This window comes from Cinclus cinclus, chromosome 25 (genome assembly GCF_963662255.1).
Source record: "Cinclus cinclus chromosome 25, bCinCin1.1, whole genome shotgun sequence".
NCBI lineage: Eukaryota > Metazoa > Chordata > Aves > Passeriformes > Cinclidae > Cinclus > Cinclus cinclus.
In genome coordinates this window covers 5,115,777-5,134,673 of record NC_085070.1, presented here as the reverse complement: position 1 = coordinate 5,134,673, position 18,897 = coordinate 5,115,777, and the positions used below count along the sequence as shown (strand labels likewise).

The 18,897-nt window shown below is 55.4% G+C and overlaps 2 protein-coding genes across 2 annotated transcripts in view; both read left to right on the top strand.

The window, feature by feature from the left end:
• The first annotated feature begins 794 nt into the window (after positions 1–794).
• Positions 795–10,261, top strand: OAF (out at first homolog). Its single transcript, XM_062508822.1, has 4 exons — positions 795–1,022; positions 8,356–8,490; positions 9,001–9,181; positions 9,987–10,261. The coding sequence occupies exons 1-4, from the start codon at positions 795–797 to the stop codon at positions 10,259–10,261; spliced, it is 819 nt and encodes a 272-aa protein (XP_062364806.1).
• Positions 10,262–14,526: 4,265 nt separating this feature from the next.
• POU2F3 (POU class 2 homeobox 3) overlaps positions 14,527–18,897 on the top strand; it is a 40,675-nt gene continuing 36,304 nt past the window's right edge. The window contains exons 1-2 of the mRNA XM_062508600.1: positions 14,527–14,812; positions 18,724–18,777. Coding sequence (XP_062364584.1) covers positions 14,527–14,812; positions 18,724–18,777 — 340 coding nt within the window. The remainder of the gene's footprint in view (positions 14,813–18,723; positions 18,778–18,897) is intronic.

Below are 18,897 nucleotides of genomic sequence, written 5' to 3'. Positions count from 1 at the left end.
GGATCCCTGTGCACACTCTGGGTGATGATGGCTCCATGTGCACACTCTGGGTGATGATGGATCCCTGTGCACACTATGGATGATGGATTCCTGTGCACACTCTGGGTGATGATGGATCCCTGTGCACACTCTGGGTGATGGATCCATGTGCACACTCTGGATGATGATGGATCCCTGTGCACACTCTGGGTGATGATGGCTCCCTGTGCACACTCTGGGTGATGGATCCCTGTGCACACTATGGATGATGGATCCCTGTGCACACTCTGGGTGATGATGGATCCCTGTGCACACTCTGGGTGATGGATCCCTGTGCACACTATGGATGATGGATCCCTGTGCACACTCTGGGTGATGATGGATCCCTGTGCACACTCTGGGTGATGGCTCCCTGTGCACACCCGGGGCTCTGGATCATGGACCCACGCGTACCCTGGGCGATGGCTCCGTGTGCACACCCACAGCTCGCCCTCCGCTCGCCGCCCCGCCCGGCCCGGCGCTGTTCCTTTAACGACGGGGCGGGCGCTGCTCGGCGGGGCCGTCCCGGGTCCAGGGGGGAAGTGACGGGCGGGGGGCGAGGGCAGAGCCCGAGCGGGGAGGGAGGGACGGAGGGACGGAGGGAGGGACGGAGCCCGAGCGGGCGCTGAATGAGCCGGGCGAGCGAGGCACCCCCGCGGGGCCGGGGCCGGGGCCGGGGGCGCGGCGGGGCCGCCTTCCCCCGCCGCCTTCCGCGCTCCGCCCGCGCCCCCCGCCCCGTGCGCGCCCTGCCCTGAGCCCTGCGCTCAGGCGGGGGGATGCGCGGTCCTCGGCCGCGGCTGCCGGCGCTGCCCGCGCTGCTGTGGCTGGCGCTGGCCCCGCTGCCCGGCCCCGCGGCGCGGGCGGAGCTGCGGGTGCGGGTGCGGCTGCCCGGCGGGCAGGTGACGGAGGAGAGCCTGCAGGCCGACAGCGGGGCTGACTGCGTCAGCCTGGAGCTAAAGGCGGCCGACGGCGCCCTCGTCACGCTCACGGCGGATTTCAGACAGGTACGGGGCGGGGGAGAGCATCCCAGGGAGGTTCGGGCAGGGAGCGAGCCGGGGAGAGCATCCCAGGGGAGTTCGGGCAGGAATGGAACTGGGAGAGCATCCCCAGAGTTTCAGATAGGAATGGATCTGGGAGAGCATCCCAGGGGAGTTCGGGCAGGAATGGAACTGGGAGAGCATCCCCAGAGTTTCAGATAGGAATGGATCTGGGAGAGCATCCCAGGGGAGTTCGGGCAGGAATGGAACTGGGAGAGCATCCCCGGGGAATTCGGGTCGGAATGGAACTGGGAGAGCATCCCCGGGGGATTCGGGTCGGAATGGATCTGGGAGAGCATCCCCGGGGGATTCGGGTCGGAATGGAACTGGGAGAGCATCCCCGGGGGATTCGGGCAGGAATGGTTCTGGGAGAGCATCCCAGGGGGGTTCGGGCAGGAATGGAACTGGGAGATCATCCCCGGGGGGTTCGGGCAGGAATGGAACTGGGAGAGCATCCCAGGGGGATTCGGGCAGGAATGGAACTGGGAGAGCATCCCCGGGTGCCGCGGGGTCCCGCGGTGATTCCCGGCGGGGCTGCCGGAGGGTGAAGGCGGCGGGATGGGAGCGCTGGCCCCTGGCACCTCGCGGGAGGGTCTGGTCAGGGATTTTTGCGCCCTCTGTGAGTGCTTTTCGTGGGATTAGCGCTGGGGATGGCGATCCTTTCAGTCCTCCTTCCAGCGACGGGTCCATCCCACTCGGAATCTGGGGAATCTTGACTGGGGGTCCAGGAGCCAGAACAGTTTCAGAGGCGTGGAAGAGCCCTCGGAATGCACGGGGAAAAGTCCATCCATCCCCTCGCAGCGTCGGGGGCTTTGTCTGAGCTGTCCTGCACAGCTCCAGGACAGTTAACCAGGCTTGTCCCCACCCGTGTCACCCCCATGCCCGGTGCTGCCTCCACGCTGGAAACAGCTGGTAAAAAAATCCCAGTGAGGATGGGTAGCAGTCTCCCAGCTGAGTCCAGCAGCTCTGATGCTCCTGGGCTGAGCTGTGAGCAGGGCGGTTTTGTGCAGTTCCTCACAGTTTTGCACAATTCCTCACAGTTTTGCACAGTTCCTCACAGTTTTGCACAGTTCCTCACAGTTTTGCACAATTCCTCACAGTTTTGCACAATTCCTCACAGTTCTGCATGGCAGGCTCAGCACAGGCAGGCACAGAGCGTGGTCAGGGCAGGAGGGGCTGGGCTGGGGAGATCTCGGGTTCCTGGCTCCGGTGTGGGGGTGTCCCTGCTCTGCTGGAGCTTTGGGATATCTGTCTCCACGATGCCGTGGGGTTCGGGTAGTTCCTTAGGCGGGCTCCTGCTGTTTTTGGGGACTGGTGTGTGGCTGGCAGCTGTCACTGGGGCTGACCGCTGCCCTGCTGTACAGCACCCTCTGCTCCCTCCCAGGGAGGTGATGCTGCTGAGCTGAAGCCCCAAACCCCACATGTCTCATGGGCCTGGAGATGCCAAGCCTGGCTGGATGCAGGGAGTTTCCCACTGCCCAGGGAAGAGCAGTTTTCCCAGGGCGGCAGGGCTGTTTTATCTCATTCCATCCTCCCATCCAGACTGTTTGCTCAGGTGGACTTTGCTTTGCAGCAGGAGGAACCCAGACCCATGAGATAGGAAGGTGTTGTGTCCCAGCCTGCTGTGAACCTTGGAGCCTTTTTTTTTATTTTGCCAGGGATTGTCCTGGTGCCTCTTCCCCTTTCAATCTCAGTCTCCCTGCAAGCTCCTCAAATGCCCCTTTTCCTCTCTGAGGTGCCAGCAGAAGCCATGGTGATTTTGGAAGTGGTGGCATGTTTCAAATACTCCAGCACGTGTGCAGGGAAGCAGCCCTGTGACTCCTATTAGAGAAAATATTAAATATTTGCAAACCATGGCACAAGAGGGAAGTTAGGAAGGGCTCTGAAGGCTGAGATTGCAAACTTGTACATTCCCAGGCGAGAGAAATCCAAACTTACTACAGATTCTCTAGGCAGGTCCTTTGGGAACCTGGGATGTGACCTCTGCTGAGCTGGTGATTTTTTTTCAGCATTTTGCACTTTAGCTCTTCCTGAGAGCTCAGAGTTCACCCACAAACCTGACAGAGTGTGAGTTTCATCTCCTCTCCCTCCCATCCTTATTAGAGCTGAGTTTCTTCTGGGTTGGGGCTCCCTGGATGTGTTTTGAGTCCATAGGTTAAATCCTGAGCTCCTCAGCCCCTGCTGGAAGTGATGGTCCCTGGAGGACTTTGCAGGCTTGCAGAAATGCATTCCTAATCCTCAGTTTTAGGGCAGCTGGGGCCTGACTCTCTCTGCTCCATGGATTTGCTGGAAAATAGCTGGGAAAAGCCAGGGAAACATAAAGGAGCCGGGAGCTAGCTGGCTTTGTGGTGAGGTGAGTAATGTGTGAGCAGGCAGCAGCCTGGCCAGGCTTCCCCCTCTGACCTGCTCCAGCTGCTCCCAGACAGTTCCCTGCTCTGCCCCGCTGCTCCTCTCCCCAAAATTACACAACTTCTCCCTGCACTGAAGGTCGTGGGGTTCTGAGCGTTCCCAGAAGCAGCTGGGGTTGTTGATCTGCTGCCCTTGAGCCTGATGATGTGGCCAGGATGCTGGGGTTTTTCCACAAATGATTTTTCCATTCCTCTGGCTTAAACTGCAGGGGGTTTGTCCAAAGTCAGGGGTTTATTTACTATTTTTTATTTTTTTTTCCTCTGCTGGCAATTTGTGGTTGCCAGATCAGGGGCTGGAGAAGAAAGGAGTTAAATGAGATCATTGTTCATTGCTTTGCTCTGACACTGGTGGGACTTGAGCAGTGCCTGGGGCTTCTGCAGGGCTGGGATTTTCATTGCTCTGCCCTCCAGAGCTGGACCTGGAGGAGCTGTGTCCTCAGAGCACACCAGGTTATTTTCTCTTTGGTACAGCACAAACTGGTCAGTGCGAGTTCAAACTGGGACTCGATGTTTTCTGGGCAGAGCAGGGGTGACCCTTTCTTTTCTTGCACTTTGAAAGAAGGGAATGAAAACGCTTCTTTTTCAGTGGTCAGGCATAAAACATATTGCAAAAATAAAAAAAAAAAAAGAGGGGGCTCAGCAAGCCTGAGTGTTGTGTCTGGTTGGAATGGAGTGATGTTGCCAGTTGTTAAACAAGGCCTGAGAACAAAGTGGGTGGGTTTATTTCGAGGTCAGCACAAAGATACAGAGAAGTTTCTCTTCCCTTTTGATTGCTGGAAAAGTTGGGATTAGAAATGCAAGGGAGGAAGTACGGGTAGTGTTTTAACCCTTGCACTGCCAGTCCTTTGTGTTAACAAAGCTGTTGTGTGGTGTTTTGGGGTGGTGGTGTCAGAATTTCCTCATGCCAGGGGGCCACGTGTTAGGTGACAAATCACCAGGTGACGCAGGAAAGCATCTGACCACAGATTTTATCTGTGTGATTTGGAAAATAGATTCTTCTCTGAACAGAAAGCAAAAGTAAGAAATGAGGCACATTCAGGAGTCTTTGAGAGGGATCATTAAAACACCCTGGTGTTTGTTACTCTGTAGAGTCTTATTTATTGCTCAGAAAATGTGCTTTTTATTCCCCCTCTCTCCAGCACATCCTTGATTCACCTTTATAGATACATGAAGAGGCAGCACACTCAAATTCTTCATTCCAGCCATTTCCAGAGGCAGGGGTTAAAAACCACAATCCCCACGCATTCAAGGTAGCTCAGCTGGCCTGGCCCTAGTGTGGATGCAACACCAAGTTCCCTGTGCTGTGCAAACCCATGGAATTCTGTCCAGCTGTGCTCGTTCCCTGGGGCAGAGGCTGCTGACAGTGTGCAGAATTGGGCCCCGCAGTGCTGGTGTCACCCCCTGTCCCCAGCAGCACATTCTCCTTTGCCTGTTCCACTGCAAAGACAAAACTGGGTCCCCACAGCAGCCCTGATGTCCTCAGGGGAGAGAAATCTGGCAGGAAAGCTGAATGGGCTGCAGGGAGGAAGGCACTGAAATGATTTATTTCCCTGGGAACTGGTTTGCTCCGCTCGACGTGGAATCGTTGCTGGGCTGGGAGCTGGACCACACAGGCTTGTAAATCCCTGCTGGAATAAACCCCAGGCAGGGGGGTTGAGCTGCTCTCACCCTGCAGATGTCAGCCTCTGGCTGAGGACAGGGTGAGGAGGGAAAAAGCTGGATGATCTCCCTGCTCCTCCTTGGAAAAGTGCTTTTGGTAGGAACAGGCAACCGTGGGATTTTGGGAGCTGGGAGCACAGATTTCCGTGCTGCCTTGAGGAGCTGCTGTGGCCTTGCTGCAGGGCTGGTTGTTCCCTGGAGTGTTTGTCACCCAAACCCAAAGCCCAGCTGTCACTGCACCCACTCAGGGCTGAGGATTCCCCACGCCCCTGCCCTGAGTTCATCCAGAGAGTGCCTGCTCTGCTCTTCCCTGCCCTTCCCTTCCCTGCTCTGCTCTTCCCTGCCCTGCCCTTCCCTTCCCTTCCCTTCCCTTCCCTTCCCTTCCCTTCCCTTCCCTTCCCTTCCCTTCCCTGCCCTTCCCTTCCCTTCCCTGCCCTTCCCTTCCCTGCCCTTCCCTTCCCTGCTCTTCCCTGCCCTGCCCTTCCCTGCCCTGCCCTTCCCTGCCCTGCTCTTCCCTGCCCTGCCCTTCCCTTCCCTGCCCTGCCCTTCCCTGCCCTTCCCTGCCCTGCCCTTCCCTGCCCTGCCCTTCCCTGCCCTGCCCTTCCCTGCCCTTCCCTGCCCTGCCCTGCCCTGCTCTTCCCTGCCCTGCCCTTCCCTGCCCTGCCCTTCCCTGCCCTGCTCTGCCCTGCCCTGCCCTGCCCTGCCCTTCCCTTCCCTGCCCTGCCCTTCCATGCCCTTCCCTGCCCTGCTCTTCCCTGCCCTTCCCTTCCCTGCCCTTCCCTGCCCTTCCCTGCCCTTCCCTGTCCTGCCCTTCCCTGCCCTGCCCTGCCCTGCTCTGCCCTGCCCTGCTCTTCCCTTCCCTTCCCTTCCCTTCCCTTCCCTTCCCTTCCCTTCCCTTCCCTTCCCTTCCCTTCCCTTCCCTTCCCTTCCCTTCCCTTCCCTGCCCTGCCCTGCCCTGCCCTGCCATTCCCTGCCCTGCTCTGCTCTGCCCTGCTCTGCCATTCCCTGCCCTGCTCTGCTCTGCCCTGCTCTGCTGGGACTTGTTTCCTCCTGGGAAGTTCTGTAGGAACCCAGAGTGAGAGGTGCTGTTTGCTGCCTTGGCTGGGTACCCACCTTGGCTCTGGTTCACTGCTCTTCCTGCCGGGAAAGAGGTGAGGAGGCTGGGCAGGGGAAGGTGCTCTGTGAGGACGAAAAGCTTTGGTGGCTCTATTCCCTCTGGAAAGTTTTCTAAGCAGTGTGGTGTGGTCTTGTTCCACCTGGGGCTGCAGGGAGAGCTGGGTCAAAGCCAAGCAAGGATTTGGGACAGAGCAGGGAAGAGACTCAGGGCAGAGTGGTCACTTTGGCTTTGCTCAGATCCAGGTAAAGGTGGGATTTCTTCCCTCAGAACAACTCGTGCTACAGGAGCCAGATCCTTGAAAAAACAGTTTTTAAAAAGCTGTTTCAATGCTGGCAACCCAGCCCACCCCTGCCTGTCCCAGTGCATCTCCCTTGGTGTCAACAAATGCTCTGGAAATCTCTGGCACCTGGAGTTTGGGCAGAGGGAGTTGTGAATTCCTCGTTTGCATCAGCCCTGAGGAGGAAAGAGCCAGGCTGGCTGAAGGCTAATTCTTAAATGGATGGATCAGGAGGATTAATCAGCTGCTCAGCACGTTCTCATTTTACAAAAATTGCCTCCAACCTGGGAAGTGCTGCACTGTTTTTAATCTCCTGCCTGTGGAGGTTTTCGGCCTGAATGCAAAACGTGGCTATCCCTGCTTGCTTTTCCCAGACTGTTCAAAGGGAATTAGAATTAAATCCACAGCTGAGAAATATGCCAGAGTCAGCTCCTGGTTTAAGTCTGCTCATCCATGGGCCCTGCATGCTGTGGGAGCTCCCAGCTGGAAGCTGGAAGGCAGCTGGGACTAAATGTGGATGGGGAATGTGGATTGTTCCAGTGGTGCCAGTGCCTCAGTGGGACATCTCCCCATTAAATCTCTCGGAAAAAGTAATGATTCCATAGCAATTTCACTAGAATTTTTGGAATTTCTTTCTTCTCAAGCTTCGTTGTGCAGTCAATTGCACCAGCAAGATGATTTCTCCCATCCTGGGGTGGAAATGCCATTCTTGCAGCTGTCCAGATATGCACTGAATGACATTCCTGTTTCTCTTCTGGGCATGGAAGAGAAGGTAGGAAATAAATAGTGAGCTCCTTGAGCAGGAAAGCTCAGCTGGAAAAGAGAAATGCTCCCTTCTGGGGCAGAGAGAGGCTGGGAGAGGCCAGGGCAGTGAGCCATCCAGCAGGAACAGCTCAGGGGGAGAGGGGTTTGAGCAGCTGGCACAGCTCTGCCTGCTGCTCTCCAGCCCCAGCATCTGCCCAGCTCTCTGTGGAGGGATTTGGCTGCAGGAGGTGCCAAAGGCAGGGATTGCTCCCCCTGTTCCAGTCCTGCTTAGCCCTCGGAGTGGGATGGGCTGGCACCAGGAGATGGCAGATTCCCACAGAGGGCACCAGTGCCTCTGAAGCCAGAGCCAGGGATTGATCCCTGTGAAGAAATCAGGGTTTGGTGCCAGAGCAGGACACAGGGAGGCTTTGCTGTTCACCAGGGAGTTCTGTGACTCTACATGAAGTAGCTGTGACTGATTTCCAAGCTGGTTCTGGAAGGGACTGCAATCCATGTCACGTCATATAAAATGACAAAATTAGTGACCTGGACAGAAAAGGAAGTCATCTGCAGCTGATCATAACAGCTCCTTCTGCCTTTAACAATTTCATTTTCACTTTTGTTCCACACGTTCAGGGATGAGTAACTTTTTCTCCAGGATGCCACTTGTCAAGAAGCAAGTGAGGGAAGGCAGCAGAGGAAATTTGGGGCTGCTTACTCAGTAAGGCATGAAGATAATGGCTATGTGATATTTGCTCAGCTAAACCAAATGAGCTTGGAGCTTTGGTTCCCTTCTTGGGAAAGCACAGAAACCCTCAGCTCTTGGATGTGGGATGTGACCTTGGCAGCAATTTGTCCTTACCACAGTGGGATTGTGAAACCCCTTCAATTCTCCACAGATACCAGGGATTCTGCTGCGGGCTTTGGGGTGGGATTGGAGCTGGGATCACACCCCTGTGCTCGGGTAGCACAAGTATGAGACCTTTGGCTTTGTTTTTGGTCTGGAGCCTTTCTCTTTGACCCCGACCTCTCAGTTCACCTCACTGATGCCAAAGATTGCAGCTCTCACTCTTGTTATTTCTCTCTCTCTGTCAGGAGGTGAAGATTTTCCGTGCCTTAATCCTCGGGGAGCTGGAGAGGGGTCAGAGCCAGTTCCAGGCCCTCTGCTTTGTGACCCGGCTGCACCGCAACGAGATCATCCCCAGCGAGTCCATGGCAAAGCTGCGGCAGGTATGGGGCTCCATCCTCCCATCCGGCCAGGAATTCCCAGAGTTATCCTTCCCAGGCACCTGCCTGGCTGCTCAGATCTTCGACCCACCTCTGACCACCCCTTCTGCTTGGGGCATTTGGTATTAAACAGAGTTCATCAGTTCCTGATCCTGTTCTAGTAAAGCACTTGAGATTTAGTGGAGCCTTGTTTGTGTCGTGATTTAGTTCAGCCTAATTTGTGTCAGGGGTGGGTGAGTGGCTGTGAAAATCTCTGTACAATGAAGCCAGTACTGATCTGGGACCATTTTTCAGGGCAAAACATGGAGAAACCACCACAGGCAATGGTAAAACCACCACAGGCAATGGTAAAACCTCGTGGTTTCAGTATCAATGGGTTATTTTAAAATGCCTCTCCCCCAGGTAGGATGCAGGTGCCCATCTGTTCTCACACCTGATGTTGGCACCCCATCACAATGTGCTGTAAGGAATAAGATGCACCCAGCATTGAAGTTCTGATGATTTCCTCTGCAGAAAAACCCCCGGACAGTGAGGCAGGCGGAGGAGGTGCGAGGTTTGGAGCATCTCAGCATGGATGTGGCTGTGAACTTCAGCAAGGCAGCCCAGCTGAGCTCTCACATCCACAACGTCTGTGCAGAGGCCAAGGAGGCCATTTACACCCGGGAGGAAGATGTCAAGTTCTGGCTGGAGAAAGGTGAGTTCCCCTGGGTTTCACTGGAGCTGCTCCTGTCGGTGGGCTGCCATGGTGCCGTGTTGGCTGCTGACAGGTTTTTGGGGATCAGCACCCGCTGTTTTGGCTCTGAGGCACGTGTGTCACCCTGTGTCAGCCTGTGTGTTAGCTGATCTCACTCCTCCTGCTGGCACTCCCCGAGTGAACCTAATTTGGGATTTTAAAAGTAACCTTTCACCTGTTCCACCACCCAGAGGAAAGATGCTGGTTTTGTGTCTTTTGGCTTACTCTCTCTGGGGTCTTTTGTTCTCCTGTGGTTCCTGTTCAGATTTAAATCCTTGCAAACCCCCTGTCCAAACTCCTCCGCAGCCTGGGGAACTGTGCAAAGAGACCACTGCTGCTGTTGGTGGCTGTTTCCTTCGGCTTTATCTCATGGCAGCAACCTTAGGGATATCTGAGGTGCTGCAGCACGGTTTGGAGTGCTGGACCTCGCTTTCCTTGGGGTCTTTTGTATCTGCAATGGTTCCCATTCAGATTTAAATCCCAGCAACTCCTGGAAACCTCCTCCTCAGCCTGGAGACTGTGTGGGGATGGCTCTGGTGGCTCTTTTCTTTGTCTTCCCTCCACCCTGAGCTCTGTTTGTGCCACAGAGCTCAAACCTCGCTTTCCTTGGGGTTTTCTTTTTATTTCTCCAGTGGTTCCCATTCAGATTTAAATCCCAACAACTCCTGGAAACATTGCCCAACCTCCTCCTCACCCCGGGGGCTGTATGGGCACGGCTTCGTTGCCTCTCCCCTCGGTGCTGAGCTGTGTGTGTGCTTGCTCCCAGGCGTGGACGGCTCCATGTTCGAGGTGCTGCCGCAGGGCTCGGACCTGCCGGAGCTGCAGCGCTGCCGGCGCTGCCCGGACCGATGGAAGCCCTGCATCTGCAGCTACTCGCTGAGCATCGAGTGGTACCCCTGCATGCTCAAGTACTGCAAGAGCCGCGACGCCGGGGGCAAGGTGTCCTCCTACAAGTGCGGCATCCGCAGCTGCCAGAAGGGCTACACCTTCGATTACTACGTGCCTCAAAAGCAGCTCTGCCTCTGGGATGAGGAAACTTAGAGCCAAGCCAGACTTCTCGGGGGCGGCTCTGCCCCAGCAAGGGAGCTGGCTGCTCCGAAGAAGGAATGCTGTTCACAGTGGTGCCTTGTGCTCTGTGTGTGTGCCTTTCCTTGCGGCCTCCTGTGCCTCCCTCCCCACCTGACGCTGCCTGGTGCTGTGACAGGCGGGCTCAGCTGGCTGGGTGGTGTTGCTCTGGCTCCCTGGAGCAGGAGATGCAGGTTTTGGGGTGAAGCACAGGGAAAGGGGTGTGCTGCCCTGCTCTGGAGCTCAAAGGGGCGCTTCCCAGCCTCCAGCTGAGCGGGCAGGGCAAGGATCTTGCTGACCTGGGTTGCCAAACATCTCTGCCGCTGAAGAACCCCCTTTGCTGCCTTCAGCACCTCCTGGTGACACAGCCACAGGGAAACAGCTGATTTCTGGGACCACAGCCCCTGAACAAGCAAGGTTTGAAGCCCACCCAAAGCAAGAGCCTGCCTGTAGCTTTTCCCAGTGCCTGACTGGCTGTTATATCCCCCTGTGGATGGAAGATGCACCGGGGGCATATAGCCCAGCATCTTGGGCCCCTAAAGGGCTGGTAATTTGGGCTTGAATTAATCCCTACATAGACTAGTGAAGGCCCAGCTTTTTGTGTTGGTCTTGTGACTGTTCCACTAAGAAATAAACATCTGGAAACTCATTATTACCATCATAACCCTGTGGCTGCAAGGGGAGAGGAGGATCCCAGGTGGGTTTTGAAGAAGACAGGATTCTACATCCACGTCCAGTTTTATGTCCTGCTCTGCCAGCTATTCACAAGAAGCTCTTAAATAACTGTACTGCTTTGCTGTGCCTTGGTTTCCCCCATATGTTAAACAAGGATGACACTGAAGTTGTCCTTGGGCCTGGAATATTCCTGGAGGGATCAGACAAAAAGCACTGGAAGTGCTGCTTGGTTCTGTGTCCTCTTCCACTCAAATTAGGAGAAGCACAGAGGGGAGAGAAGCTCTTGGGGTCTTTAGGAACTCCTGTGCCTCCTGGTGAAAAGCCTTCACGACGTGCCTTTTTGCCTAAAATACAGGAATTTTTGCAAAAAGAAGAAAGAAAAAATTTGGTCACAATTATTTTTGTATCGATCACTTAAGGGGGTGGGGGGAGAAGGGAAAGGTATTTTAATATTGGGACATGAAGTAAAACACACTTGAAATGATTTTAAAGCAAAAATATTTATCATTTGTAAGGTAAAATAAACTGATTTTTAAAAGCATCCTTGGCCTAAAAGTTTCTATGTGCATGATACTCTGTGTGTGAATTCAGATTTGTTCCTTTGTGGTTAAGTCTCAAACCTGCACCTGGTGAAGAGCCATGGACTGGGGAAGAACATGCAGGAATTTTTGACTCAGCAAGGTGCTGCTGCACCTCGAACACCCCATCCTTTCAGATGACAGGACAAGCTTGGCTCATCCCAAGCTGTGGGAGCTTTGAGCTTGAGCTCTGCTGGATAAACCCATGAGGACAAGCAGCTCTTGGGGGCTGCTCAGCGGTCCCGTGAGGCTTCTCTGGCTGCGGTGAGCATTCCCGGTGAACTCCTCTGCAGCTCCAGCTGATGGGGGAGGCACTTTCAGAGCTGCCGGTGGCTGCTGGAGGGAGAAATGTGGAGCTCTGATTCCCTCTAGTGTGGGGAATGCAGGCATGGGGCGAACACTTCAGCATTTCTCCGCTTCTCCCACCAACAATTCACCCTTTTCCGGGGATGGGGGAGCAGGGATTTGTTCTCTGCTGTCTCGGCTCCTGCTGCAGCGGGACACCGCGGGGTTGTGTGCCTGTTCTTGGGGTTAAAGCCAGCTCTGGGGCAGGTGGGCTGTGAGCAGGGTGGGGTTGGATTCCAGGGATCGCAGCCCATTCCCCTGCACGGGGATGTTGGGACGGACACGGGCTCGCTCTGGGAGCGTCGGGGCACATCCCAGCGAGCCTCCGTGGCCTTTATTTCCACATTCCGAGGCTCCGGAGTGGCCGGCAGCCGGTGCAGTTCCCTCGCCTCCAGCAGTGGGTGCTGGCGGAGCGCGGCTGTGCCCGGCCGGCTTCGGGATGTCGGGATGTCGGGATGTCGGGATGTCGGGATGTCGGGATGTCGGGATGTTCGTGGTCCAGCCGGTCCCTGCAGGATCGCTGGGTGTCCCCAGCCCTGCCGGAAGAGCACGGTGGAGATTTTTGTAGCGTTTTGTGCTTCCAAGGCCCGTCCCAAGGCCGTCCCCCATAAATCGGGTGCTACCTGCAGAGTTTATCTCCCTCCAAGAGGGGAACGAACTTCGGCAGCAGGAGAGGAAGAACACGGTGCCGGCAGCGAGGGAGGAGAGGGGATAGGTCATTGATGACCACAGGGAAAACAAAAACAAAAACAACAACAACAACAACAAAGAAAATAAATAAAAAAACCCACTGCTTTTGGTGGTGTCTGGGAGAGATTTTAGCAGCGATCAGAGTAAAACCAACCCTGCTTTTCCTGATACTCTCATTTCTACAGCAGAAAGTGGTGATGCTGTGGTCCATCCCGTTTTTCATGAGGAGAGTGCGTTTTCTCCTGCACATCACCAAAGCTCAGGGCACCCAAGGGGATGGGCTTGGCTACTCCAGCTATCTGGGGAGAAAACCACCTAAATATTAATGTTTTTCCCCCGCTGTTTCATTGAGCACAAAATAACAGCCAGAAAAAAGTAATTCCCAGCTGTGTCTGGGGCCAGGAGAGGGCACTGGTGCCCTGCCCGTGGCTGGGACAGCATCCCTGCCCGCAGGATGCCCGGGATCCCTGTCCGGCTCGAGATGCCACCCGGCAGAGCCGCCCTCCTGGTCGGCTCCGGAGAACGGGAAAAGCGCCAGGGAGAGCAGAGAGAGAAGAGAAGAGAAACTCCCGGTTGGTGAATAAAAGGTTTTCTGATGTGGGGGAAGGAGAGCTCCCGTGGTCGCCAACCTTCCGAGCTGGCTGGGAGCCACCAGCAAATTCCTGTTTGACGCAGTGAAGGCACCCGATCACGTCAGTCTTCAGGATGGGGAAAACCCAGAGAAAAACACTCGAAAAGAGGGCGGCAGCTGCCCAGGAACGCCGCAGGGCTCAGGGCTGCGCGGAGAGCCCAGCCCTTCCAGGAGCTCCGTGCCAAGCGCCCCGTGTCGGGGCCACCTCTCTGGAATGTCCCCTGCCCTGGAAATAAATGTCAGTGTGACCCGGGAACCCCCAGCTTCCCTCCACCTTTTCCTTGCTAGAGTTTGGCTGAGCTCCTCCGCCCTCTCCTGCCATGCCCCGGGGATGCCCTCCCTGACCATGGGCAGCTCCAGCCCCGTCGCTCCGGACTGGGCTGGAGGTGAGGCTGGAGATCCTGCCCGCCCACCCATCCCCTCGGAGAAACCTGTCTTTCCAGGGAGGGAGAGCGGCATGTGGGAAAGCCGAGAGCCCTGGAACGTGAATTACCCAGGGAGAGATGGAGGTGCGATAGCTTTGTACCTGGCAGCTACTAATTGAGCGTTAACGCTTTCGGCAGGGCTTGGAGCAGCGCTGGAGCTCGGGCCTGTCACACGGGTGTCCCCAGGGCTGCTGGGGTCACCAGGGTGGCACAAGGCAGGCACAGGGAGCACCCGCCTCTGGCTCTGTTGGGGTGGCTCGGTCCCTGTCACAGCACGGAGCGTGGGCTGAGGCTCTGGCCTCTGGCTGCTTTCTGCAGAACAAGCCAACGTTAGGGGATTTTTTTTCCTTTGCCTGGCTTCCCTGGAAGTTGGTACATACTGCAGGTTGAAACAGCAGGGATGAGGTGGAGGAGGCTGGCTGCCACTTGTCCCCTGTCCTTAGGGGACCAGGATGGAGCACATGTCGGGCAGGGTCTCCATGTGCCAGCCCTAACCCTGCTCTTTATCGCCAGCCAAGACAAGTTTGTTTGATGCTTTTACCTTTCCCTTTCGTGCTGTTTCACTCAGCACCGAGGTTGAGCCCAGCTCAGGGGACACAGCCCCAATGCCACGGGCTGCTCCCGTGGCTGGCCAGGATCACCAGAGTGACCCCAAAGCGCTGTTCCTTGGCTCCAACACCTCCCCTCGGGGTGCTGCCCACCCGGAGGTGCTCAGGGCCGAGAAGGGGGGACAGCAGAGCTTTGGGCAGGTGCTGCGGGTGCCGCCCGAGCCGGCCGAGGGCGGGCGGAGCTCAGCACCTTCCTTCCTGCCCTCCTTCCCACCCCACCCCGCAGCCTGGCAGCGCTGCAGGGACTCATCCATTCCCGAGTTACTAATATGCAAATGGCAGCGTTTGCATGGGCCTGACGCCAAGCTGCTGGGTGTCAGGGCACCCGAGGGAGCCGGAGGTGGGGCGAGGCGTGGCACCCCGCCGCATGCTCACCTGGCCCTGCATGGCAACAGGCAATGGAGCTCTAGGTCCCTTCGGCAGCGGACCCACGCCCGGTTCGAGAGGCAGCGGGTGGCAGAGGAGGGAGGGCAAACTGGCAGCCCCTGGCAACCTGGGGCTGACGGCAGGAGGCTGGGCACACCGCGGATTTCCCCCCGCCGGCAGGATGGTGAACCTGGAGTCCGTGCACGCAGGTAAAGGGCACGGAGCGCACCGCGGAGCCGGGGCCGTGGGCTCGGGCAGGAAATGGGCTTGCTCTGATTGCCGTGACCTTTCCTCGCTCTTTTCCCTCCTCTTTTCTCCCGCTGGGGAGCCTGGGGATGTGCCCGCATTGCTGGCGGGGGATGGATGCTGCCCTGATCTGTTTAGGGGGCTGCCAAGCCATGCCCACAATGTGGGAGCAGCGCTGCCGCTGCCAACCCCGGCGGGGGTCAGGGAGCAGCGCAGAGGGCTCTTGGGTGCCTGGAAAATGAGTATTTGGTGCCTGTCACAGAGATAAAGCTGGGAGGAGGGAGAAGGGATAAATCCACGGAGGGATGCGGCAAGGTGGAGGGAAGTGTGTGAGAGAGAGACGGGACACGGGCTGAAAGGAGAGAAGTTCATGACAAAGAGGGAAAAAGGAGGGAGAAGTGAATGAGGAGGGAGCTGAGGGAGGCTGCGTTGAGTGAGGAATGAATGAACAGCGATACTCAGGAACTCCTTCGGGGCTCTGACCCAGAGGCGCAGCTCAGGCGCTCTCACATCCCCCCCGAGCCATCAGTCCCTGCCGAGACCCCTGGAGCTGTGCTGAGCCCCGGCTCTCCCTGCCCAGCCCAGTCCCAGGGGCAGCACCACATCCCTGGGCACTCGGAGCTGAGGGAGGTGCTGGAGCTGGAGCAGCGTGGTAGCACACGGGACACCCTGTCCTGGCAGGGGCAGGCAGTGGGGTTTTGGGATACAGGAGCCACGTGCCCCCTTAGTGACTTTTGGTCACTTTGTGAGGCACAAAACGCTCTGCTGGAGGGGAGGATGCATCCATCAGTCCGTGCCGGGCTCACTCCCTGGGATACTCCTGTGGGACACCTAGGGGGCTGTGCCCAGGGCTGGTAGCCCCTCCACAAGCCCTGCCTGCCCGTGGGCTCGCAGACAGGCCTGCAGGGCAAGCTGCAGCAATGCCGCCACCTCCCCCGGTGTCAGCGGCGTGGCAGAGGTGGCCAAAGACTTTGTTCCACAGCTGTATCCCAACCTCTCCACGGCTCTGGGATGCCTCTGTGGCCAGCCTGGGTGGGCTGGGGAGCCACGAGGAGAGGCTGCCACGGAGGGAGGCTCGTGGTCTTGGCTCGGGGTGTGAGCCCAACTGGTCGGAGCGCCTGCTCTGGGTGTGCTTGTGTTGGTGTCTCTTGGGGACGGGTCCCCCGCAGGCTCCAATCCACCCATCCACCCATCCACCGGGCTTGTGGGCGACTCTTTCTTCATGAGAAGATTCCCCAGATCGATACTGTGCCCTCTGTCAGAGCCAGTGGCATCGCTCCCAGGTTGGATTTGGAGCTGTGGGTGCGTGCGGTGCTTCCACTCCCCCAAATCGTCCCCCGGGAAGGCCGGAGCTTTAAGGACTCTTTTTGCAGGGAAAGGAGCCCAGCGCAGGTGGGAGAGGGTTTTTTCAGCCCTGTACAAAAGCAGTTCAGTTTTGGGGTCCCTGGGCAGCTTTGAGACCCCTCTGTAACAAGCTTCTTGCAGAGTTGTGCTCAGCTTTAACCCCAATTTTTATCTTGGAGGTCTTTTCCAACTTTAATGATTTTAGGAGAACATGCAGCTCCCGGGGGGCTGCCCAGGCTCCACACACCCTGCTCTCTGCTGAGACACTTCCCTGGTGGCTGCCACCACCCCCTCCCCAGGCATTTTGGATATTTCACCTCCCTGCAGCCTCCAGAGGGGCTCAGGCACCCAAAGCCCAGAAATCTCGGGGTGATGCTCCCAGGCGAGCCGAGCTCCCCCTCCTCCACGATGGGATTCCACTTTGAAAACCATCAGGCTGGTTCACCCTTCGCCCATGCCCCAACAGCTACGGGGAATGAGGGCTTGGGAAAGGCTTGATTTGCTGACACTGTTTGTTTCTGCAAAAATAGAGATGCAGATATATCCCCGGAGAAGTGTCTGCACTGGCAGAGCTCCTTTGGTCTGGCTGAACCACCCAGCCTGCCCCTACCCCAGCTCTGCTTGGGAGCTGGGGCAGAGCAGCACATTTTTAATATGGCCCAGGCCACAGTGGCGGCTCCTAATAGGGCTGTGGTTAAGAGTTAGGCAGTCCTAAGCTGGGTTATTTTTCCCAGAGAGGTTTTTTTGTGTTTGTTTTCCAAGCCTGATTATCCTGTGTGTATTGCTAAGCTGGTGAAGCTGTGTGGAAGGAGCTGAACTGCCAGCCTGCCCTGCCTGAAGGTGTTTGTTAGGATGGAGCAGGGTCAAAGATGGTTGTAGTGGAAGGGTCTTGAGTGTCCATGAAAAGGTGTTGGCTGCAATTAGATAAGAAAGAATTGCTCTGTGTGTCTCTGCTCCTTGTTCCCAAGGATCCCTTGCAGGGTGCTGGTGCTGCACTGTTGTCCATAGGGATACAAAATCTATCCTAAACCAGACTTTTCCTTTTTTTCCTGCTTATTTTTCCTTTTTTTTTTTTTTTTTTTTTGCCTAGAAGATACTCAAACTGTAATAATGCGTGCACATTTATAGGGGGGATTTGAATGTCGCTGAAAATAAAATTCCTGTGCATGGGAATCCCAGGGCATCTTCTTATCTCCCGACTGCAGGAGGAGGGGATTTACCTGGTGGATAACATGTGATATGCAATCAAGTTGCAGCAGCAATTCCTCCTTCCCTCCCCACCCAGCCCAGTTTTTAATGGCAGAGGGTTGTGGGGGTCACTCCTGCAGGAGGGACAGAGCTTTTCATGCTCTGCTTCTGTGTCTGTCCTTCCTCAGCTCTGTCTGAACTGGTCCACCTCTCTCTCTCTCTCTGGGGAATTCAATATTTTCTTTCCTTAATTTTATTTTTTTTTAACAAGCTTTCAAGCTTTCTCACCAAAGGAAGCACCAAACTTCTGCAGCTTTTAGATTTTTTTCCTTCCTCTATTTTATGAGAACTTGATTTCTTTTTTTTTTTTAATACATTTTGGCAGCCAGTAAAACTTTGTGCTTTGTAGATTGCTTAAGTTAGGGTCCCTTGGCAGTGGTACAAGACAAGAAGATGTTTATAGCTGATGGTAATTACTCTTCCTGCAGTAGAAATGCTTAGAAGCCCCACTAAATGTTCATGTCTTAATTGCACAGGGTTTATTTGAAGGGGAAAAAAAAAACCACAACTCTTTTTCTCCCTCCTTTCTCCCTCTCACTCCTTAATATAATTTAAGGAGAGGAAGTTTCTAAAGTATGTGAAAGTTTCTGCACTCTGTTATAAAATCCTGATTTTTTTTTTTTTTTCTTCTACCTTTATTCATTTGCTGGAGAAAGTTTCAGACTTTCAACTTGATCAAAGCTGTGAAATCTTGGCCAAAAAAGCAGATTATCTTCTGTTTGCACACGAGGAGAACTTTGAATATGGGAAAAGAAAACCTGCACACGCACAAAGCCCTGCCTGTTTTGGTGGGAGCAAAAGAGGGAAATGGGGATAAAAATCCAACGGGGCTGCTCTCATCTGTTTGGGAATAACAAAAGGTGGATATGGGGAAGAGGAAAAGGTTTGCATGATGCTTTTAGGTGGCTTCCACCTGCCTTCCCTACCCTGGCAAAACCACAGCAAACACTGGCCCAGCTTCCCCGCTGTTGTTATTCCCAGATGCAAATGGGAAGAGTCTGTGGCCGGGATTGGCTGCAGGAAGAACATGCAAATAACTCAAATAATAAAAAAAATTATCTCATTTTTTACCTTTTTTTTTTTTTTTTTTTTTTTTTTTTTGGCCCCCACAGCTAGTGTGGAAACAGTTAAAATTCCCATGGAAAGGGTGGAAAAGCTGAGGGGGTGTCCATATGGATTTGAATAGATATCCCCACTTCTCCAATCTCTGTGTCCTTGGCCTTTTTTAAGGAGGGGATGAGCAGCCCGGTGTGAAGTTGACCATTCCCACTTTTTCTTGCAGCTGTCCCCGAAGGAGAAAGTGGCCCCGGGTGTGGTGGCAGTCATCACTTCAAGGGTAAATAACAAATTTCTTGGCGTGGGTGAGGATGGGGTTGGGAATATGCAGGAGCTGGAGGGGTTGGGGACAACACTCTGGGACAAGGAAGATCTTGGGTGGCTTTGGAGGGTTGTGAAC

Bases quoted from the DNA above. Each gene is read 5' to 3' on its own strand.
- OAF (XM_062508822.1), top strand. From the start codon at position 795: ATGCGCGGTCCTCGGCCGCGGCTGCCGGCGCTGCCCGCGCTGCTGTGG. The intron at 1,023-8,355 runs GTACGGGGCGGG...TCTCTCTGTCAG, and splicing joins TCACGGCGGATTTCAGACAG to GAGGTGAAGATTTTCCGTGC. The intron at 9,182-9,986 runs GTGAGTTCCCCT...GCTTGCTCCCAG, and splicing joins CAAGTTCTGGCTGGAGAAAG to GCGTGGACGGCTCCATGTTC.